Source organism: Chiloscyllium punctatum, chromosome 2 (genome assembly GCF_047496795.1).
Source record: "Chiloscyllium punctatum isolate Juve2018m chromosome 2, sChiPun1.3, whole genome shotgun sequence".
In the NCBI taxonomy this organism is placed as follows: Eukaryota; Metazoa; Chordata; class Chondrichthyes; order Orectolobiformes; family Hemiscylliidae; genus Chiloscyllium; species Chiloscyllium punctatum.
Genome location: NC_092740.1, coordinates 78,687,860 through 78,712,886, shown reverse-complemented (window position 1 = coordinate 78,712,886; position 25,027 = coordinate 78,687,860). Strand labels below are relative to the sequence as shown.

Sequence of the window (25,027 nt, the reverse complement as noted above, 5' to 3'; positions counted from 1 at the left end):
TGGTTGATTGGTGCGGGTGTCTCGGAGATGTTCCCTAAAGCGCTCTGCTAGGAGGCGCCCAGTCTCCCCAATGTAGAGGAGACCACATCGGGAGCAACGGATACAATAAATGATATTGGTGGATGTGCAGGTGAAACTTTGATGGATGTGGAAGGCTCCTTTAGGGCCTTGGATAGAGGTGAGGGAGGAGGTGTGGGCGCAGGTTTTACAGTTCCTGCGGTGGCAGGGGAAAGTGCCAGAATGGGAGGGTGGGTCGTAGGGGGGTGTGGACCTGACCAGGTAGTCACCGAGGGAACGGTCTTTGCGGAAGGCGGAAAGGGGTGGGGAGGGAAATATATCCATGGTGGTGGGGTCTTTTTGGAGGTGGCGGAAATGTCGGTGGATGATTTGGTTGATGCGAAGGTTTGTAGGGTGGAAGGTGAGCACCACGGGCGTTCTGTCCTTGTTACGGTTGGAGGGGTGGGGTCTGAGGGCGGAAGTGCGGGATGTGGACGAAATTCGTTGGAGGGCATCTTTAACCACATGGGAAGGGAAATTGCGGTCTCTAAAGAAGGAGGCCATCTGGTGTGTCCTATGGTGGAACTGGTCCTCCTGGGAGCAGATACGGCGGAGGCGGAGAAATTGGGAATACGGGATGGCATTTTTGCAAGAGATAGGGTGGGAAGAGGTGTAATCCAGGTAGCTATAGGAGTCAGTGGGTTTGTAAAAAACGTCAGTGTCAAGTCGGTCGTCACTAATGGAGATGGAGAGGTCCAGGAAGGGGAGCGAGGTGTTAGAGACAGTCCAGGTAAATTTAAGGTCAGGGTGGAATGTGTTGGTGAAGTTGATGAATTGCTCAACCTCCTCGCGGGAGCACGAGGTGGCGCCAATGCAGTCATCAATGTAGCGGAGGAAGAGGTGGGGAGTGGTGCCGGTGTAATTACGGAAGATCAACTGTTCTACATAGCCAACAAAGAGACAGGCATAGCTGGGGCCCATACGTGTGCCCATGGCTACGCCTTTGGTCTGGAGGAAGTGGGAGGATTCAAAGGAGAAATTGTTAAGGGTGAGGACCAGTTCGGCCAAACGAATGAGAGTGTCAGTGGAAGGGTACTGTTGGGGATGTTTGGAGAGGAAAAAACGGAGGGCTTGGAGGCCCTGGTCATGGCGAATGGAGGTGTAGAGGGATTGGATATCCATGGTGAAGATAAGGCGTTGGGGGCCGGGGAAACGGAAGTCTTGGAGGAGGTGGAGGGCGTGGGTGGTGTCTCGAACGTATGTGGGGAGTTCCTGGACTAGGGGGGATAGGACAGTGTCAAGGTAGGTAGAGATGAGTTCAGTGGGGCAGGAGCATGCTGAGACAATGGGTCGGCCAGGGTGGTCAGGCTTGTGGATCTTGGGAAGGAGGTAGAACCGGGCAGTGCGGGGTTCCCGGACTATGAGGTTGGAAGCTGTGGGTGGGAGATCTCCTGAGGTGATGAGGTTCTGTATGGTCTGGGAGATGATGGTTTGGTGATGGGGGGTGGGGTCATGGTCGAGGGAGCAGTAGGAAGAGGTGTCCTCGAGTTGGCGTTTGGCTTCAGCGGTGTAGAGGTCAGTGCGCCAGACTACCACTGCGCCCCTTTTATCCGCTGGCTTGATGGTGAGGTTGGGATTGGAGCAGAGGGATTGGAGGGCTGCGCGTTGTGAGGGTGAGAGGTTGGAGTGGGGGAGGGGGGACGACAGGTTGAGGCGGTTAATGTCCCGGCGGCAGTTGGAAATGAAGAGGTCGAGGGCAGGTAATAGGCCAGCGCGGGGTGTCCAGGTGGATGCAGTGTGTTGGAGGTGGGCGAAGGGGTCCTCGGAAGGTGGGCGGGAGTCCTGATTGTGAAAGTAAGCTCGGAGGTGGAGGCGACGGAAGAATTGTTCGATGTCACGTCATGTATTAAATTCATTGATGCGTGGACGGAGGGGGATGAAGGTGAGTCCTTTCCTGAGGACTGATCGTTCGTCCTCAGTGAGGGGGAGGTCTGGGGGGATGGTGAAAACTCGGCAGGGCCGGCAGCTGGGATCTGGTGTGGGTGTGGAGCTGGGAGTGGGGTCGGAGCCAGTACCTGGAGTGGGTGTGATGGTGGGGGGAATGGGGGTGGAGGCATGAGCTGGGGTAATGTTGCCCTCGGGGTTCTGGGGTGTGGGAATAGTGACAGTGGGGTCTGTGGGGGGCGTGTCAGCAGAATGCAGGTGAGTGGCGCTGGTGGAGGCGGAAGTGGTGGTGATCATGGCAGTAGGGGAAGTCACTGAGCGTGTGGCATCAGCGATGATGTGAGGGCCGGAAGTGGCTGTGGGAGTGGCCATGATGTGGGCGGAAGTGACATCATCACGCAGCATGGGGGTGGTAGCTGCGTCAGCCGCATGGCTAATGGCGTTTCCGAGGCCAGGGGAATCTTCTGGAATGTTTGAGGAGCGCTGGTTATGGAGGTGGGTGGATAAAAGTTTGTTGTACTTACAGTTTTTGATGTTTGAGATGGAATTGAAATACTGTTTGTTGAGAGTATGAATTCTCCTGATGATGTAGTACAGAGTGGGTCCTTTGCAATTCTGAGAGAGTGTGGCCCTCAGCTGAGGCAGGGATGACTGGAGAGAGGTTAGGTGCCGGCGCATTGCTGCAAGCGTGGAGCGGAGGATCTTGAAGGAGAACTGTTGCTGGTGTTTTGAATCTGTAGTCTGTAAGATCCTCCGCTCCCTTTTATTCATAATACAGGTTATTCCTTGAATGATCTTTAATAAAGCTTATTGATTTTCCTAATTATCTTGAGTTTTTCCAGTTTCCCAGTTACAACCTCCTAAATGACTGACTCTAACACCTACCCAAGACTGACACCAAGCTAACTGGCATATTGTTGTTGGCCCCCTTCTCTTCTTCTAGAATCTAGGGACTCTGTAATTCTACAATCCTTTGCTGAAGACATCAGGGGATTGACACAATACTTGTTTAGTTTCTGAGAGAATGGAGAGAAGCTGTATCTTAAAGAGTTTGTAGACCTTTGCCTCTGTATTGTTCTCAGAAAAACTGTAAAACTATTCAGGAACCAATCAAAGTTGTTATCATTCTGATGGTCCCGGTCTCTACAATGAGTCTCAACTGAAAACCCAATCAGGAATTTGTCTCTGGATAGAACTTCTGAACACAGCTGCAGTGCTATTGGGTCTCAAATATGTTGCCCCACAGCGTGAACAAAGTAGCAGTGTAAACACAACTTGCAATGAGTTCCAGTAACTTATTTGCAAAAATGCAGCAACTCCTTCCATAGTCTTTGATTTGAAGCAGTCCCTTTTCCCATTTTGACTTACCATCCAAAATAAAGAAAAATAATGACATGGTCCTTACAGAGGAGATGGCCGTTATTTGACACCAACTCAATTACCTGCTTTTGAAATCTTCTGATAAAAATCTTTGTCAATGCATGGCTTTGTTTATTCTATGAATCCCCTGAAGCTTGCCTCAGTCTGTGGTCAGGTGATAACTGCAGCCTTTTTGTTTGTGTGTTTCTTACTTTTTTAAAGTCCACAAACAGCCTCAGATAAACAACTGGAATTTGGACGGTAAAATTAAATATTCAATATTTACCACCATCATAACAGCAGAAGATAGAACAATGGAAGAGGGAACAAGCCTGTGAATGGAAGAGCATTTCCTTACTGATACTGCCTACTCTACTTATGAGAGCATCTTCTTTGATCTGTTGTGCCCCAGGGTCAATTTTGGGGGTGTACTTTCCTGCTATGCCTGTGCATTTTGAGTAATGCTAGATAAGGAAGGGCATTTTCATTCGCTCGGGAAATCTAAAACATGGGCGGAAGCAGTCTCAGAATAAGGAGGCTCATGATTTCAGACAGAGGGCTGTGAATCTAGGATCTTCTACCTCAATGAGTCATGGATACATCCTCAGGGATATTCAAGGATGGGAAAAATAGAATTTTAATTTCTCAGGGTCTTAGCTATATGGAGAATTAGCAGGCAAGGAGAGTGGAGGTAGTAAAGATGGTATTCAATAGCACAGCAGGTTTGAAAGGTTCCATGGCCTCTTCCTGTTCTTCATAAAGCCAAAATACTATTATTTTAGTGAGAAAAAATTTTATTTTTGGGGAAATGATTCTAAATTATGTGGTTTTGCAAAATACAAGTGGCCCTGAACCTGCCTTCTTAAATTTAAGAGTAGCAACGGAGAAACAAACACAGCTGTAAAAATCTGTGGCATATGTTTCCGGCCATGGGCCTTCTGCAAGTTGAAGAAAGGTCTATGTAGGCCAGAACATAAACATCACAATGCTGACCTGTGTGGGGAGGTGATGGGACCAGTCCACCTGCAGCTGGAAGATATTAAAGTTTGAATACACGTATGAACAGATTCAAGGACAGCTTCCTTCCCGTTATTATGACTTTTGAACAGACTTCTAAAGTGTTAATTCTGATCTCTCTCTGCATCTTCTTTGTGGGTATAACTTTGTATTCTGCACTCTGTTCAGCTGCCCTGACGCACTTTGTACGGTATGATCTGCCTGTATAGCACACAAAACAACACTTCACTGTATCTCAGTGCAGGTGACAACAATAAATCAAGTCCAAACTCAGATACATTTCATTTTGCTATCTATTTCCTGTAACTATTGAGTTCACGAGCCGATAGGACACCCTGTCCACCAACTCTACTTAAGGGGATCATGTGAATATTTTCGGGTGAAGCACTCACAGATTTATTTTGGTGATTTGGCAGAGTTTGTGGAAGTATTTGGAGGGCCATATTTAAGTTGGTCACATTTTCAAGGAGTGGTGTATTCAGTGATGGAGGACTTGGTGCTGACCAAGGAGAATGCAAAGTGACAGGGATAACGCGCAGAGGCAACAAAGAACGGGATATGCTGTGGCAAGGAGAGGAAGGATATTTGTGAGATGTTTCCGTTTCAGTGGAAGGTGCTCACTAATCTGGGCCCTGTTGTAGCCAGAACTGCAACCACATGCCATAGTGACCACCATGAAAGTGACCGCAAGCAAAGAATTTTTATGCAGTAATTCCTTCCAGGCTGTAGCAGGTGAAATTTGCCACATTTGCCACTAATGCAGAAAAGACATCTCAGAAGGTAAGGAGGGCTGAAGAGATTTCTTTCATTTTTGTTGCACTCATTCTACGGCAATAATAAAGAGAACAAACTGCAGCACTCCAAGCACAGTCATACCAAGCTCCTGTACAACTGAAACAAGATTTTGCTATTGCCGCGCCCAAATCCTCTTGCAATAAAGGCTAACATTCATCTTCCTTATAACTTGCTGCACCAGCATGTTAGCCTTCAGTGACTTACCAGCAAAGACTCTTAGGTTGCCCCGCAAATCTACAATTTCGAACCCCTCTACCATTTGAGAAATAATCTGCTTATCTGATTCTCCTACTAAAGTGGATAACCTCACATTTTACCACATTATATTCCATCCACTATATTCTTACCCATCTCTCCTGAAACTGCTCTACAGCTTCCTCACAACAAACATTCCTACTTAACTTGGTATGATCTGCAAATTTGGCAATATTATATTTGGTCCCCACATTTAAATCATTGATACATACGGTGAATAGTTGGGACCCTAGTACCAATCCTTGTGGTACCACTATTCACAGCCTGCTAACATAAAAGTTGTCCATTTATTCCTATTCTGTTAGCCAATCATTAATCAATGCCAGTACAGTATATACCTCCTATCCTATATGCTTTAATCTTTCTAACTAGCCTCCTGCGAGAGACTTTAGCAAAAGTATGTCGATCAGCTCTGCTTCATCAATTTTGTTAGCAACATCTTCCAAAAATTCCAACAAGTTTACTAAACATTATTTCCAACTCACGACTTAATTTCTCATCTACCTCTCTCCTGCCATGCTGTTGTCGTCTCTGGTTGTAATACACCTTGTTGTGCAAGAGACAGGGAAGTCCATCAGTGATAATGGTAACATGCATTTAAATGTTATGGCTACAACAGTCCCAGCCACCTGCGTGTTTCCATCTATCCCCACCTAACTACTCTGCACCCCCCTTCCATTTATCTGCAGCTACTCCCCCTACACCCACCCCCAGTCCTGAAGCAGGGTTGCACTCTAAATGTTGACTTCTCCACCTCCGGAAACTGCCTGGCTTGCTGTGTTCCTTCAGCCTCCTGCTTGTCTACCTTCCAGCATCGGCAGTCTTTTCTGTCTCTAACCACAGTTTAATAGCTGGTATATTCTGCAAGCTGAGAGATGTAGGTGTGAAACATTCAGCAGTGTTAAGTGTATGGCAGTGAGCTAAAGCTATGAATGATACGTTATATAATAACTGATAGAGATTGGGGTAGGTGAACGAAGGGATGTGGTGCATTGGCAAGCTTTCAAAGTGAGTCATTCCAATGCTGGGATACAGCATTTTAAATTATATAATTAAATACAGGAGCATAAATAGGCAATTCAGACCACTGCCTGCTCATCTTTAATGAGATCATGGCTGATCCGATAATCCTTAACTCCACTTCCTGCCTTTTCCACATAACTCTCAATTTTCTTACTGATTAAGCATATTCAAGGAAAAGATAGATTGTTAATGACCCAGCCTCAACAGCCCTTTGTAGTAAAGAATTCCACAGATTCACTAATGTTTTGAAAGAAGAAATTCTTCTTGGTCTTAAATTTGTCATCTCTTATTCTAAGATTATGCTCTCTGGTCCTAGACTCTCCCACAAGGGAAAAACAATCTTTCCACACCTACCCTATCAAGTGCCCTAACAACCTAGTATGTTTCAAAGAGGTCACTTCTCATTCTTCTATATTCCAACAAGGTCAGACCCAATCTACTCAACCTCCCCTCATTAGACAATCCTCCATATCCACTATCAGCTTAGTGGACCTCTATGGGACTGCCTTCCAATACCAAACTAATTTTCCTCAAATAAAGGGCCCAAAACTGTTCACAATATATCAAACTATGGTCTGACTACAACTTTAGCGAAACCTCCCCATCTTTATTTCAGAGGAAATGGAGTATAAATGCAAACATTCACAACGCAGCTCAAGGGACGGGAAGAAAGAAGGGATTGGGTGATCACCCGTTGTTAGAGAGCATCAGGTGGGCAGTGCAGGAGTACCCTGGGACCCTGCTCACAAATTGGTCTTGCAGGCTGGTGAGGATGTTTGTTCCTCAAGAGTTCACAAAGAACTAGTCTTGTGAGGAAGGAGAAAGGAGGAGTGATAACGATAGGGGATTCATTAGTTCGGGGAACAGACAGACATTTCTGCAATTGCAGACAAGATTTCAGGATGGCATGCTGCCTTAGTGTCACAGACAGGGATCCCACTGACTGGCTGCAGGGCACCTGAAAGGGAGGGTGACAAGACAGAGTGATACACATTGGTACCAAGGATATAGGTAGAATAAAGGACAAAAATTGAAATCTTCAGATTACTTCTGCTGCCACGTGCTAGTGGGCACAGAAATAAGAAAACAGGACAGATGAATGTGTGGCTCAAGGGTTGGTACAGGAGGAATGATTATCGACGCCTGGACACTCGGACCACTTCTGAAGAAGGTGGGACTTGTACAAGTGGGACAGTCTGCAGCCGAACCAGAGTGTGACCAACATCCCTGTGGGTATGTTTACCAGTGCAGTTGGGAGGAATATGCGTTTGGCAGCAGGAGGGAATACAGAATGTTAGCACAATAGGCATGCAGCATACTTCAATAAAGGAACTAAGGCAGGGGGAGTTTCAAGGGAATAAGGTGACGCTGGATGGACTATAAAGCTAGGAGTTTAATACTAAGTTAAGGATGCAGATTAACACATGGAATTATGAAATTGTTGCCACCATAGAGATGTTGTTGTGGGAAGGACAGGACTGGCAACTCTTCATTCCAGGATACAGGATCTTGAAGTAAGATGGGGAGGGTGTAAAGGAGGTGGTGGTGTCGCATTATAGATTAAGCGATCAGATGCTGCAGCAAGGAAGGTCAATATCATAAAAGGGATCTTTAAATGACGCTTTGGTGGGTAGTGTTTAGGAACAAAAAGGGGGCAGTCACATTACTGGAGTGTATTATACCCCAGTCAGTGGGCAAGTGAGGGGCAGATATGTAGACAATTCACTGCGTTTAAATAACAATAGGGTAATTATATTAGGTGAAATCAAATTCCTTAACATGAATTGAGATAGAGGATAAACAGTTTAGCAAGAGCAGATTTCGTGAAATGTATTCAACATGAGTTCGACTGGGGCAACACTACTATTATAGGACAAGCCAAACAGAGAACAGCCAGGGAATTCCTAGAGGCATGGCACTCATCCACAGATTCAATCAACAAGCACATCGACCTGGATGCAATATACCAGCCACTGCAGGGTAAAGCTGGAACTGACAACTGGAAGTGGCAGAGACAAACCACTATAAATGCCGGAGGAAACATCACAGAAGCGCTTCACAGGGGGCTCCCAAGCACTGAGGATATCACCTAGACAGGGGATGAAACGTCTGCAACACAAATTCCCAGCTCGGCGAACAGAACCACAACAACGAGCACCCGAGCTACAAATCTTCTCCCAAACTTTGATCAAAAGGGAACAAGTCACCGGAGAGTCCTAGTGAAAAAGACAAAGTGCAGGGAAGAATCTTAAAGTAATTAGGAGGGCAAAGAGGGAACACTAAGAAACACTGGTAGGTCAAATTAGAGAGAGAGAAAGAGCCTGATTGTCCCCTTGATCTAGTTACAGACTAAGATAACCAGGAAAAGAGTAGAGTCCATTCAGGACCGAGGGGGCAATGTGCCTGTGGAGCTGGAGAGTTTTAAATGAGTATTTCACTTCTGTCTTCACTTTGGAAATGAAAATGTAGGGAAACAATTTGGGAAGTTCTCGAACAGTTTGACGTATGGAGTGAGGAGCTTTTAGCTGTCTTTAAAGTGAGCAATTTCCCACGTCTGGATGAGTCGTATCCCATGTTGCTGTGGGAGATGATGGATGTAATTACAGCGACTGTGACGCAGATTGTTAATTCCTCTCTGGGCAATGGGAGGTGTCAGAGGACTGGAGGGCAGCTAAAGTGAGATTCAAAAAGGATGGGAACTACAAGCCAATATGTCTCAAATCAGTGGTATGGCAACTACTGGAGAAGGTTCTGAAGGAGAGAATTAGTCTTCTCTTGGGGATGCAAGGTTTGATCATTGATAGTCAGCATAGCTCTGTTGGAGGGAGATTATACTAAATTTGATTGACCTTTTTAAAGGACGTGGCCAGCTGTGTAGATGAACATATAGTACTTGATGTAGTTTATATGGATTTCAGCAAAGCCTTTGATAAGATCCTACATGGGGAATTGAGGAAGCACGTGGGATCCAGGGTAATGTAGCAAGTTGGATCCAAAATTGGCTCAGTGGGAGGAGACAGGGGGTGGGGGTTGAAGGCGGTGAGACTGGAGATCAGTATCCAGTGGTTTACCACAGGGATCAGTGCTGGCTCCCTTACCGTTCGTGATATAGTTAAATAATGTCAAAGAAAATTTAGGGGCAATGTTAAGTTTGTAGATGATAGAAAGATTAGCTGAGTTATTTAGAGTTTGGAGGAAGGTCTTAGATTACAGGAGGATATAGATGGAATGATCAGATGGGCAGGTCAGTGGCAGATGGCCTTTAGCCCTGATAAGTGTGAGGTGATGCATTTGCAAGAAGTAAAACGAGAAAGGTGTAGTCAATGAATGGCAGGACACTAGAAAGTTCAGAGGAACAGATGGATTGTGGAGTGCTTGTGCACAAATCCCTGAAGGCAAGAGTAGTGGCTAATATGGTGGTTAAGACATCATACGGGATACTTTCCTTTGTCAGATGCGGCATCGATCACAGGCGGAAGCAAATTATATTGAAGCTGAACAAATCTTTGGTTCTGTTCTTGGCACTGCACTTTTGGAAGGACGTGATTGCTCTGGAAGGGGTGCAGAGGAGATTCACCAGGATGGAGCCTGGGATGGAGCAGTTTCATGATGGAGAGAGGCTGGATAAGCTCAGGTTCGTTCTTTAGGGTAGAGAAGACTGAGATAAGACCTGATTGAGGTGCCGAGTATTATGAGGGGGCATGAACAGGGTGGATAGGAAGCAACCATTTCCCTTAGTTGAAGGGTCAATCACGTGAGCATAATGTTTAGATTTACAGGGGATTTGAGAAAAATCTTTTTCACCTGGAGGGTGCTGGGAATCTGGAATACATTGCCTTAGAGGCAGAGAACCTCACTACTTGGCTAAGCACTTGAAAAGTCATACAATTCAAGACAATGGGCCAAGTGTTGGAAAGTGAGACCAGTACAGATTTAGGGTAGCTTTTGTCAGGGCGGAATTGATGGGGATGATGAGCTTCTTCTGTACTGTATAATTCCAATTGCCTTTTCTATTACCTGCTGAAAATGGACACTAGCTTTTTGTAATTTATGGACAAGTTTGTATTTATTGACTGCTTCTTAGAGATTACTCAACATCTTGTAGGACTGCATTAAAGTTGTACAGATGAGTTTGCTAGTTTTGACAACCTGGTGAATTAGTCCCCATGCCTTACCAGGTTTTCTGTCGGATGTTCTGTAGGTAACTAAAATCTCGTTCATTCTGAAAAAGGGTCACTGGACTCAATATGTTAGCTCTGCTTTCTTTCCACAAATGCTGCCAGACCTGCTGAGATTGTCCAGCAATTTCTGTTTCCATTTCAGATTTTCAGCATCAGCGGTATCTTGGTTTATCGCCACTGCCACCAGGATCTCCACGTGCAGTACCAGAGAACCATGGAGTTTGCTGTCTCCCTTCTTTCACCGTTGAGTCAGTCTTCTTGCACGCTGGACAATCTGCATCAACCACTTGTAGAATCTGCTGCTCAGCAACACTTCTGAAACGTATTGGTCCAAACATAGCTATCACTAAAATCTAGAAGAACAAGGGCAACACGTATGTGGGAACACTACCACCTCCAAGTTCCCAACCAAGCCACTTATCATCCTGCCTTGTAAATTTATCACTGCTCCTTCAGTATCACTGGAGCCAAATCCTGGTCCTCCCTCCCTATCACCAATTGTACACCAATTAGACTGTAGTAGTTCAAGGCTACACTTCACCACCCTCTTCTCAAGAGCAACTAGGGATGGTCAATGAATGCAGACCCAGCATGAATAACTACAAAACAAAACTATAACCTGCATTTAAACAGTTCGGGTTAATTTTAAGTGGTGCTAACCTTATATAGGATTTGATACACTGCAAAGGCCATAACACCACTCAACAGCACATTTCACGCTGGACTGTATTACGTGACATTTCTATGCCGTGTGCAATAGAACCAACAGAAATTGGTTCATTGCACGTTGTGATGCTCTCATACATCTCCCGTGTGGAAACACTCAGAGGATCCTGTTATATAACCATGCCAACAAAAGCATCAGATCCATTGTACAGGGGAGTTACATTTTTTATTCAGAATTCCAAAGTCAGAAACATAATAGGTCAGCAATATCTCGGAATTGTGATCCAAAACACCAAAAACAAAAGACAAGATTCTCTGGCCACGGCTGTAATGTACATATAACACCAGAATCTTAGAAGCAAATATATTCTAAGTTACATTAATGTGATGTCATTCATTCAACAATCTATAAATTACGACTCTGCCCATCTTAGTTCATGGCATGACATGAGGAATTGAAAACTCTTTGGAACTGTTGTCAGCCTAAGGGTTAATCTGCATTTGGAAACAAGAAATTCTCGATAGAAAGTTCTTAGGACAGGACTCATGGCTTGTGTTTTTGTCTGATAATCAACCATGAATCTTTCTCAGCAATCCATCAAAATGTTTATAACAAAATAATAATTTATTGGCACAATCTACTCAGACAGTCCCAAGTAACATGATCTAGTTTGCAGTTGTCTAGTTCCTTGCTGACATTAACCACTGAAAGCTTAACTAAAAAAGGTGCCTTTAGGTTTTGAAGAATAAAAGATTTTCCTGTTGCAGGAACAATCTGCGAAAGGTAAAGCAGGAAATCAAGATGAGGTTCTGTTCTTACAAATGTGTTCTTACAAATACAGTGACCACCATAAAGTTAAATAATTAACAAAATGCTAATGAGAATATTTACTGAATTATCACTACTAGAAATAATCTTAGTTCTGTTCCAGACTTCAATATTTTCTATATTTGCATATAGTAAATACTCCTCAACCAAACATTGTACATAAACAACATTTCCCACATCCTGTACTTAATATTTAACAAATCTTGTAAATGTTTCAAAATGAATTTTAAATGTGTTGCCTTTCAGGAAGTGCACTTCACAAGTTTAGAAGCAATGATAAATAAACTGCATTAAAATGAACTCTACAATTCTTCTTGGTATAAAAAAAACACAGGACAGATGCTTCATATCTATGTGAAAAATGTCATTATGTGAAACCTTTTTGAATACAAAAATATGTAATAAATGTCTTTTTTAAAACACTAATCATCAAATTTGATCTTTTTCCCCTGGAATGCAATGATCTTGGACTGCTCTTTCTGCCTTCTGCTTGCTTCCCAAGAGGGATGAAGTGATTGCTGTGGCTTTGGAAAGACAACATTAGACCTCCCACTTGATCTCCCACGAAAGGGCAGGATCTTATTTTGGGACTTTCTTTGTGTAACATCTGTGCAAGCAAAAAGCAACAAGAATTACAAAACGTTGCAATCAGAACACATTTACAATACAACATGATAGATACCACAAAAGAGATTTTGGGTCAACATGCTATCCTACTCCCATACTGTTACACATTTTAAATGCACCAACATTTATATTTTAGTAGCATTACATAAAATAGAATTCATTTCATTTTTCAGAAAAGGATGATACTCTACACATCTAAATAAAAAAAAACAATTTTATAGCACTCAGAATACAAGAAATCCAAAATTTAATAGCAGTAATAGATAATGGAGAACATTACAGAGATATCAAATTGAGTGGGACATTTTTAACATGAAAAATTGTGCCTGAAGATCTTTCTGGCCATACAAATGTCCTATTCTTGATAAAACCATCTCCCCCAGTCGAGGGTAGTACAGTGAGTTCACACATTATTTCTAAACTCTGGATTAGCAACTAGGTCAAACAGAACGAGTTAGAACTGGCAAACAATTTTTGAAGGTTTTGCATGGACTGAGCTGGGAAATTTTAACCTAGGTTCTAGTGATCATGATTTCATAGTTTGTCAGCAGGGCTCCAATCATTGAGATACTGAAAAAAAAAACCTAGATCTGTGTAATAGGAATGTTTTATCATTAAAACACATGTTTGAAGCAAAGTAGAGGATTCCTTATTCTGCACCTGCCCTGCAACAATTAATAAATAAATGCAAACACATTTACTTTCTTAGTACTAATGGTGACATTTTAAAAATATCATTTTGTTTTAAACATGATACCTAACATTGAAATGTTTGGCCTCATATGCCCTACATACTGTCTGGTCCTGATCACTGGAATATTTTGAAGGAACAAAACTACTCAGGCATCAATCATTGCAAGTGGATAGCATTAAGACTTTCACTCATTTCCCCTCAAAGGAATGGAGGCTTTTCAGTTTCTATCTTTAGAAATCTTTGATTAATCACCTCTACTCAAAAAATTGAAAATATTGAAGAGCATGACATGATCTGATCTGTTAGAAGATGTAGAAAGATTGGGCTAATCGAATTAGCTTATTCTTTTGTAAACATGGGTAGGAATGCCCAGTTGATTGAAATCATTGTATATCTTGTGTCTAAGGAAATTAATAGACATTGAGATTATGACTAGAATCAAAATCATCACAGAAAAACCAATTTAAAAAAAAATAGACTGACCTGATTGCTTTTTCCTGACATTTCCTTGGAAGTTGCTAAAAAAAAGAAAGGGGTTTGAAATAGTTTATCTTGCTTTGTTTTTTGTATTAAGAATTTAATTCAAAAGCAAATTTTAAACTATAATTAAACCTGGCTGTTACCTCTTCTGTTTCAAAATCTTTGAATCAGACAAGTTGTTACAAAACAAAGAACCAAATGTTGTTTTTGGGCTGTTGTTGTTCTTTCCATCACAACCCATGGGATCATTCTTCCCTTTCTTCATGATATTTGGCATGATTTCTTCATCATCTTTCAGAGTGTTGGTTTCCAAAGTTGGATCAAGTTCCTGGTTCTTTTTACTTATCCTTTTCACCTTTCCAATGAAGAAATCATCATCCCCACTGTCATCACTAGATGTTTGATTGTAATACCTCTCCTCTGTGCTGTCGTCAAAATACTTCTCGTCTTCACTGGATACATCCGAATGATGGGATACACCAGGAGCAGTGGATACATCCGGATCGCTGGCATTTACTTCAACAGCTTTGGTATTTTCGGACTTAGTGAAAGCTTTTATTTTTCCCTCTGGCTTACTCTCTTCACTATGTTGACCAGTCAATGTTATTTCTGGAGCTGGAGTTTCGGAGGTTGTGTCATTATGCAGAGCTTTAGTGTCAGATGTTTTAACAGTCGCACTCGCTGGTTTGGAGGCTATGTTTTTGATTCTCTCACTAGCATTATCATCTTCTTTTATCTCATTCATTTCATCAAGTTTACTTTCTTCTGGACTTGTCGGTTTCAAAGATTCAGTTTGTAAATGAGGCGTACCGCACAATCTTTGTCTTTTTACTTTTTGTCTCGCTTCTTTGAATGAAGTTACAGCAACTGGGGAAAAAAGAAGTTAAAAACTTTCACTGAAACATTTACATCATAACACCAGGTTTAAAGTCATCTTATAGTCACATTTCCCTCCTCTACAAAATTAACAACAGAACCGTTAGTCTCCAACTTGACTCTTTTGGAAGTGTTAGCTACAGGGAGAAATCCATTAGTAAGAAACTTAAAAGAATATTTGATTGTGTGAACTATAACTGGATAGGGGGCTGGTTAGTTCAGTTGGCTGGATGGCTGGTTTGCAATGCTGAGTGACACCAACTGCGGGGTTTTAACTTCCATACTGGAGGACCCACACATGAACTGTACCTCTCGCCTGAGCTGGGGTGAACCTCAAGTGAAACTCACCACCAGCCATCACTCTTTAATGAGAGAGCAGTCCGGTCCTCTGGGACTATGGTGACTTTCACCTTTTTACAACTGGTTATACAGAACACTTCATGCTGTTCCCAAGTAACAGTTTCCATTCAGGTGTTGGGAAGAGGAGAAATGTATTTAAAATAGAACTGTCTTTAACTACCATAGAACATCTTGCATTTTCATAACATTCATTTCTTTTTTAAAAAATCAGCCCTGAAACTAAATATTACAAAAAATGTTGCTTTATAAATCATATCGTTTTGTAGAAGTTATCATTTGGTTTATGCAAATTGGAAAATGGCAGTTAAAACTGAGATGGACAAGTAGCATCACTCTTGGTTGAGACCTTTGTCATTATAAACGTGATCATAGTATTGGATAATAAAGCACATATACATACATTTAAAATGATTAAATGTGTACTTATCAATTTGAAACAAAAACCAGTAAAATAAAGATTCTTTCCTGGAATGTTTTCACAGATGAGATAATTTTCCCATTTATTGAAAAGGATGAACATCTTCATTTGCAAAACTTTGAAGATATTCCCAAGAATTTACCATTCTTAATGTACCTTCTGAGAATTGATCAGTACGCGAGCCATCAAGTAGTACTTATTAAGCAACGTATGCTCATGGATGTTCAGTTGGGTTCCACCAGACCTATTCAGTTCCTGACCTCATTAAAGCCTTGTTCCAAACATGAACAAGAGAAGGATCGTTAGGGTAAGTGCTTTGAAATCAATGAAACAGGTCAATCAAACTCAGCAAGTCTGGTAGTATCAGTGGAGAGAAAGCAGCGTTAGCTTTTTGGGTCAAGTGATCATTTTTCAGAATGGCCGAAATTCTCCAGCAATTTTTGTTGCTGTTTCAGATTTCCAGCATCTGCAGTTCTTTGTTTTATTGAACTGTTTGACCGAGTGTGGTATCAGGGAGCCCTAGCAAGATCAAAGACAATGTAATTCAGGATTAAAACTTTGTTGCTGGTTGAAGTCATACCTATTGAGGTGGTGGTGGTATAATGGTAATGTCACTGGATTAGTAATCCAGAACAGTGGGTTAATGTGCTGGGGTCACAGGCTCAAATTCCATCAAGGCAGATGGTAAAATAAAATTAAATAGAATAAAAAAATGTGCTACTAAATTGTCATAAAAACACATTTGGCTCACTAATGTCCTTTAGCAAAAGAAATACACCACCCTTAAATGGTCCAGCCTACGTGTTGACTCTTAGCTACCCCAAGTAGCTACCTGATGAAGGAAAAGCGCTCTGAAAGCTAGTCCTTCCAAATAATCTGTTGGACAATAACCTGATATTGTGTGATTTTTAACTTTGTACACCCCAGTCCAACAGCGGCATCTCTAAATCATGACAACCCCAAGTAATTAGGGATGGGCAAAAAATGTTGTCTTGAGATAGCGACATCTTTATTTCATGAACACATTTTTTAAAACCTGCAAGCCTATTACTAACAAGTACACTAAGGTTGAAATGCTTGGTGGAGCCTGTTAATTGTTTATCACTGAGTTTACATTGGTGCTCTTGTGGCACATTGGTAATGTCGCTACCTCTAGGTCAGAAGGCCTGGGTTCAAGCCATACCTGCGCCAGATGTATGTAATAACATCTCTGAGCAGGTTGAATAAAAAGACATATATCTCCAATGTAAACTATTATCCCCTAGTACTCGGTGGCTTACCTTCATACATGTATCCAAGCAGTTAATGAACACCTTTATTTTAAGGATTCATTTACAGGATGTGTGAACATCGCTGACTGGGCCACCATTTAATGGCCAACACTAATTGTCCAGTGGGTAGTTAAACGTCAACCACATTGCTGTGGGTCTGGAGTCACATGTAGGGCAGATCAGGTAATGACAGCGGTTTCCTTAGGTCTTGAACATTTCCTGAAGGGCATACTGAGCCCGATGAGTTTTCCCAATAGTCAACAACAGTTTCATGGTCATCTTAATCCAGATCATTATTGGATTCAAAATCCACCATATGGTAGGATTCAAATCCAGGAGTCCAGAACATTACTTGGGGTCTCTGGAATATTATTTCAGTGATAATATCATCAGGCCATCACTCCCCTTGCCATGGCCCAGCTGTTGCCTTGCTGCCATCTATTAGCATTGGCAATATGAAGCCAGTGGTTATTGATTGCTTCACATATATAGGTTCCACTATCACCAGCAGACTATCACAATGTTGAAATTAATGCACAAATCTGTTATGCTCAAACTGCACAAGAATGTGTGAAACAACAACAGCCTGAACAACAATATTAAACTGCAAGTCTACCAAGCCTGCATCCACAGCACACCCGCTACAGTGACCCCTGGACAACATATGCTAGGTAGGTGAAAAGGATGGACAGTTTCTACTTTTGCTGTCTTAGACATATCCTCAGCATTTCTTGGCAGGACTGGGTCACCAATTCAGAGGACATGTGATGTGTTAACTTCATTCACCAATTCAGAGGACATGTGATGTGTTAACTTCATTCACCAATTCAGAGGACATGTGATGTGTTAACTTCATTAGCACGTACTTAATGCGAAGCAAACAATATCTACACTTGACGACATTCACTGGATGGATGACTGCTGTATACCCAAAGACACTTTGGACAGTGAATTGGCCACTGGGTCGCAACTGACTGGAAAAAAATCCTCACTTTGCTAGAGGGACACCTGCAACTGAGAAAAGATGGCAACAGGCATTGGAAGATGGGATCAGAATGAAAAATCTCAACTGGTTCAGATGAGGGCCCAGAGAAAACAGAAACAAGTGGATAATGCACCTTCTCAGCCTCCAGCAGAGACTACCTCGCAGCATTGAGTTCCAGGGCTACACCAGGCAATGCACAACAGAGTTGATCACTTGGTGCAAACCACCATCTTATAAGGCAAAAGGTTCAGTGACTGGAACTAGTAAGGCAAAAAGAATCCCATGAAGAAGGTTTTCCCAGCTAATCCCTCCTCTTTCTGAAAAGAAAATTCATGATGAGTTCAGGATGATATTTACTTGCTGTGAAATTTTGACTGAAGTAACATTCTCCTGAGCAAGCTGTGACTGTGAAGACTTCTAAAGATGACTATGCACGATTAGTGACTTGACCATAAATGACAGAACAGCAAAACGATAGACTGTATGCACAAAAAGCAAGGTTGCTCTCCATTTAAATGGCAGTGGAACAGGATAGCTATGGCAATCAATCAATATCAGAAGTTAAATGCTGAGTGCCTGGATGTAGTGCCCCAAGTTGACTCATACAAACTGGTGACAGCATCCTGAAGCTGTCACGTTTCCTAACTGTATCAGTAATTCTGACTCATCTTTATGCACCATAACCATTTATGTCACCTACCAGTTCTCATGAAGGTAATCAACTAGCATTTATGGTTCCACTTTATATTCACAAACTGAGCTTTGTTGTTAGCTAGATTACTCACATCTCAATTGCTCAACGAGACCAGCCGTACTATCTAGAGAGACTGTAGCACACTCTGATAAATGTTGCTTGCTTGCAGGATAAAGTGGCACATCAACATGTTCCCACCTTCAGAGAGGAGGTATCACTTGACTCTGAGTAACAATCTTGCCTCGGAGATAGAAACACTGGGGACTCAAATCCTATTTCGTCACTTGAGGATAAAAATATAGGCTGATAACCCAGGGTATGCTGTATTGTTAGATATGCTAGCTTTCAGATACATATCTTTCAGATGAATGCTAAATTGAAGTTGATATCAAAGCTCCGAAATGAAGCTTTCAGTGCACCCTTGCACAGCTTCATTTGACTACTACGAGGACACATTTCTGTCGCAAGCTCCCTACAGAAGATACACTATGGTGAGTGAGTGTCAGGCGTTCTGGCTACATGACAAGCCCAACTAAGTTGTGACAGTTTTAACCTAGTATGGATTCAGTACCTGCAGTAAGTAACTCATCTCCTGATTTTCCAAAACTTGCCCACCATCCACATGAAGGGTCAGGAGTGTGAGGGAATACGGTCCACGTGCCTAGACAGGTATTACTCATCAACACCCAAACAACTCAACCCTATTCAACAGTCATTTCATTCACCACTAATGCACATTGGCAATGGTGTGTACTATTTGTTAGATGCACTGCAGCAATTCCTTTAACTGGATATAAAAATGCTGTGGTCCTGACACCATTCTAGTAAAAGTATTGAAGACCAATGCTCCTGAAAGTTACAGTAACACCTAGCATAAAGGAAAGAGTTATGGTGATTGGAGGTCAGTCATCTCAGTCTGGAGTTCCTCAGGGTCATGTCCCAGGCCAAACCATCTTTGGTTTCTTCATCAATGACTTTCCTTTTATCGTATGTCAAAACTAGGGACATTCATTGAAGACTACACAACATTCAAAAGCATGCGTAACTCTTCAGATAATCAACCAGTTGGTTTGCATTTGCAGCAAGAACCGAACAACATCCAAGTTGCTAAGTGGCAAGTAATACTTGCGCCAGACTCTTTCCAACAAGATGGAATGCAGCTATATCCCCTAGCTGTTCAATGACATTTGCATCACTGGAACACCTACTGTCAACATCTTGGGGATTATCCTTGACCAGAACCTGAACTGGCCTGGCCACTGTGATACAACAGCAGGATAGAGAGGAGGAATTCTGAGCTGAGTAACTCACGTCCTGTCTCCTTAAGGCCTACCATGTAAAGAGTATCCCATCACACCCCTAACCAAGTGTAAGGTGATGAGATACTCTTTACTTGCCTGAATGGGTAAAACTCCAAACTCCCATGCAGTGTGACCAGGACATAGCAGTTCACTTGATTGGCACCCCCAACTAACATCTTCAACACTCACTCCTTCCACCACTAACACACTGTGGCAGTAGTGCGCACCATCTTTTCAGAATAGTGTGGTCAAGATCAGGAACATAAAACTGCACTTCATCTTTCCCTGACACAGCACTCGAAACTCCTACCCGGTACACCAGGAATTTCTTGCTCTTTATATCTGTTGCTATCGACGTACAATATAAAAATTCAATGGTCAAGACTGAAAATTTAACAAAAATGATGAAACAAATAATATCTGTGTATGTAGACATTATAAACATTGAAATAAAAAGTTGAGTTACTATGATTCTAAGTGTAGATAACAATATCACAAAAATGAATCAGCTGTAGCACAGATGAGCAAAGACGACATACTGAATTCCTTTTCATTACTACCTGTTTCGCAGTAACCTGCATCTTACCTTTAATAGCTTCAATTTTTCTGCTTACGAGTGGATGAGAGGCAATTCGGGCAACTGCTCGCTCAGCTACTGTGGATTTGGGCTGTTAAATCAAAACAAAGAAAATGATTAATAAGTCAATGAACAATCATTGAAAGTTATGAATCACTCCAATGCAGATAGTTAATTGACTCCTTCAAAGCAATTGGTTGCATAAAATATTTAGTCCCTTGATAACAATTAGCCCAACATTTCCCCTTTCACACTCCGCACAATGGAGAGACCACAAAAAAAAAGCCCTTGCTAGAATAAGTTATTTGTCTGTAGTATAGGTCAGTTTCCAAGGGATGACTGCATATATAGGAATAGTGCCTTTTGAGATCTTTCTGAAAGCTGCTAGCAGTCGCAATGCCTTTAGCAGAAACTTAGCATAGTCTTGTTTGTGATTTCACTAAGAGGGACATGTTAAAATTTTGTGTTATGCCACTTTCTTTCTGAAAACATACAGTAGCATAAAAATAAAGCTTTAGACTCTCAATTTTGGATTGTTCCATGGCTTTGAACTATATAATACCCCAAAAGTACAGAACCTATAGCTGAAGTCCTCACTTGAGATGGTGGAAATTTGCAATGAACTGAAAGTATTATGCAACATTGTAATTTTTCCTAAAATATAACAACTGTTATCAATATTATTATAATTAAATAAATAATCCTAGCAGCCACACTTTTTGACAACTACCTGGTTTATCTTAGAAAATTGTACACTTTGGTCACAGTGTGTTTTTAAAATGAATCCCAGTAACTATATGTGGAAGCTTGGTCATTAAATGCATTCACAACTGAATTACATTGACAGGACAGATAGGAAAATGGAGTTGAGACCAGAAACAGATTAACCATGACCTTACTGAATGATGGAGCAGGCTTGAAGAGCTGAAAGATCTGCTCCTAAATCTGATGTTCCTACACATTACACTTGATAGAATAATCAGTTTCTGAGAACCATGAGGAAGAACATAAAATGTCTGCACAATGATATTCCTGGAACAATGGCTTATGGATAAAAACATCAGTCTTGGCTCATAGATAGACATATTGCCTGAGCAGAAGTGTGGGGGTTTAAGTTCTGCTTCAGAGATTCAGCTAACATTCAAGCGCAGTACTGAATGAGTGCTGCACTATCAGAGATACCATCTTTCAGATATAATGTCAGACGCAAGCCTCAATTACTCTCTCGAGGGAACATGAAAATGCTGTGGCACCACTCAATAATCCCTCAGGTTCAAAAATCCGAAATCTGGAAGTACCAGTTGTCTGGAATTTATTTTCCCACCATGATGTCAGGAGTGGGTTTGCAGAATATTCACACTGTGATGCTAAAGGAACAGGCTGTAATGGAGACGCACACATCTAACTTATTCAAGATGCAGTCTGATTACCTAATTGAAATGCATTACTTTTTAATATAGGAAGTTGTATTATGATTGTAATGAACATGGTACTCTTTGTTCGGAATATGATTTCTGCAGGAACATATAGTTAAAAATGTTTCTATTTGAATGACTTGTAAGGCAAGACATTTAATTAACTTAAAACGGTAGTCAGATTTTATCTTATTTTTGTCCCCAGTGCTGAAAAGGACTCTTGTACGGTAGAAACAAATGGAGGGCAATCTCCATATGAAGCCATATGGTGGTTGAATGAAATTACCCATGTAAATGTACACCTATCAAGTTGCAATGTTTAACAACATCCTCTGCAATGATTAGTTCAGCCTTGCTGCTGAAACAGTGCCATCAATAATTTTTAATAAATCATCTGGCAGCTTTTCTTTTTGTTTCTCCTGTTGGTGCTTGAATAATAGTGATAATGATTCAAAACTAAATAATTGAGCGTGGAACACATTGGGATATCCTAAGCAGGTGATGATGCTAAACAAATGAAAGTTATTTTCCTCTTCAAGTTATTGAAGCTTGACCAGCAGTATGTTGCTGTAAACTCTATCCCTAAAAGCAGTGTGGGTGGATTTACATCAAATAGACTGCAGAGAGTCAAGATGATGGCGAAGTAGCACTTTAAAGGCAACCAGAATGGGCAATAAATGCTGGCCCATCCACATTGCACGAATGGAAAACGATGACATTGGCCATTTGTTAGCTCTAGGTCGACAGTTCATTCATTTGTTGTTTGACACAATCATTCTTTTTCTAGATTTCTGGTTGAAGCGTGTGCTTTTGAAGTCTTGATCTGATGACCAGGATCTCCAACTGAATACATCCTCTGCTGACTCTATCGCTTGCAATTTCTCTTTCAAACAAAACGGGAGTCTCGGGAAGCAATATGTTCCAAACGGTGTTGTGACGTAGAGATTTCTTGACATTCCTTTGTCAAGTGAACTGACCAATATCTGTATTTCACATCCAGCTTGGAGAAGAATTTATCTACTGTGAATTTAGAATTCAACTCTAATATTAGAATTGTGTGCATGTCTCTCTTCAGAAAAATATTTAGACATGCTGAATACAGACAAATACTGAATTTGCCATCTTACTTCATGGTGCATGTAACTAAAATGCCCAGTCTGTGTGCTAATGTACCCAATGGATAGTACCATCATATGCCACATCATTTAGCTCATTCATCTGTTGTGTATGAACACTGAGCTTACTGGGACCATCAGTTGACAGAATTGCATACTTTCTGAGATGCAATACAGCATCATCTTTGAAGTTTCCTATGGGTCGAATCTGTCTGCGGACAATTGCTGTTAAGTTCTGGGCTAACTCAATGCAAAAGTATTCTTTGTCTCTTCTACTGCAATTGCTATCTTGCTGACCTGATGCGAAAATACAACTTAGGACCAAGAATGAGCTACTCAAACCTTTTCAATAAGCTCATGACTGATCTGATTACTCCACATTCCGAGCTACTCACAATAACTTACCATCCTCTTGCAGATTAAGAATCTAGAGGTCAAGGATTTGGAAGGTGGTGTTAAAGAGACTTGATAATTGCTGCCGATAATATATCGTACACACCTGCTGACATCAGGTGTGAATATGGTTGGTCATAATGTTAAGATCTATGCATGCTAGTTAATCTACTACTTCTGGTCTGCTTATGCACATCATCCAGAATACACGAGGTTTCCATGCAGAACTGCCATAGTTGCTTTTTATTGTCAATATACAGTACAAGCAACAGGTGTCCCCCATTTAGTGCAGTTAATTTTGCTGTTGTAGATTCTATGCCTTTCAACAGTTCAGGTCTATCTCCAACAGAATTATGATTGGTAGCTCCCAAGTCGACCTTGGATTCAAGCATACTTTTGTGAACTTTATTTCGATGTAGCATGTTAATACTTCTGCTTGACTACATTCATGCAATGTGTCATCATCATAATGTGGAAAGCCAGTTCTTTTAGTGATTTAAGGTTTGTCCACTTGGAATCTTCACCCTGGCCAGTCTTTCAGCTAAATACCATGTGTTTACATTTATGCATGTTCTGGCACACCTCCTGCTGCCCATGATTTGTGTTGACTGCATTTTATTGCAGGCTCTGGTTGTAGCTTGGGAACCAAACTCTTTACATGAGCAATCCCAGTGTCCTTTTTGCACTGGACACTTGTAAGGTTCTTGGAATGCAAGACAGCTTTGCATTGAATGCGACAGATCACACTTCCCACATGGCTTGCTTGCTTTCTGGCTGGCAACTGCACCATGATTGGTAACTGGTGTTCCTTGTAAGCTGTGCAGCAATACTGAGTGCCTGCGATCAGCAGGGCTGATGCTGATCACAGCACTGACTTCTGGTTTCAATCGTTGGCATGCATAGAGCTCAGAGGTCTGTGCAGACAAAAATAAAATGTGTGGGAATGCTGCTGGTTAGTGCACCTGACTTCTGCAGACATTGTTGTCCAATTACTATGCCTTCATATTTTCTGCCATTTTTTAAGTGTGTCAATGTTGTGACCTTTCTTTCTCTCCCAGAGGTTTCTTGGAAAAAATTATTATTAGTGCTGAAGCTATAACCAGCATCATTATCTGCTCACACAACTCAGTCTCTGAGAAATCACAGTTCTTGCCTTTGTTAAGGGCCGCCCTAACAAAATTCATCAATTGGTTCTTCTGGATGGCACCTCCAAAACCAGGTCTAAATGGTGAATTCTATGGTTTTCCATGAAATCGGCGTTCTAGCATTTCCCACAGCTTAGCAGGATTTAGCTGGATCTCTTCAGAAAAGCCTGAAGTGTGATTATGAGCAATTACTCATTTCCAACGGCTATCTTTATTTTGACTGCTTGTTTATCCGGATTTGCGACAGCTAACTCGAAAAAGCATAGCTTCATGCCTTGTTTAAACAGCCGAAGTTCAGGTGGAATGTCTGTGGCTTTCCAATTCATTTTAGGGAATTTAGCAGTCATCTTTCGGATGCTCCCTGTCTTTTGCAAATGTTATCCATGTCTAGTGGATTTACAATAGTCTTCTTAACATAAGATTAGCCTATGTGGAGATTCAGCAATGCAGTTGCTGTCTTTCTTTTGCTATGTTTAAAAATGCTGCCCTGTGCAACTTCAATCTGCTGGAATCATATCTATTTTTCTATAGTGATTTTTTTTCTTAAGGTGCCCCAGTGTAAATGTTAACTCCCACACTGCTTTAAATCTTGTTTGAGGCATTTCTGTTT

At 41.7% G+C, this 25,027-nt stretch overlaps 1 protein-coding gene across 1 annotated transcript in view; it reads right to left on the bottom strand.

The window, feature by feature from the left end:
• Positions 1-11,447: 11,447 nt before the first annotated feature.
• The window catches only part of srfbp1 (serum response factor binding protein 1), a 215,260-nt gene continuing 201,680 nt past the window's right edge, over positions 11,448-25,027 (bottom strand). Inside the window, exons 5-8 of the mRNA XM_072584334.1 lie at positions 20,359-20,440; positions 14,011-14,734; positions 13,871-13,905; positions 11,448-12,673 (exon numbers count right to left, since the gene is read on the bottom strand). Of these exons, the coding sequence (XP_072440435.1) occupies positions 12,489-12,673; positions 13,871-13,905; positions 14,011-14,734; positions 20,359-20,440 (1,026 nt within the window). The 3' untranslated portion in view covers positions 11,448-12,488. The remainder of the gene's footprint in view (positions 12,674-13,870; positions 13,906-14,010; positions 14,735-20,358; positions 20,441-25,027) is intronic.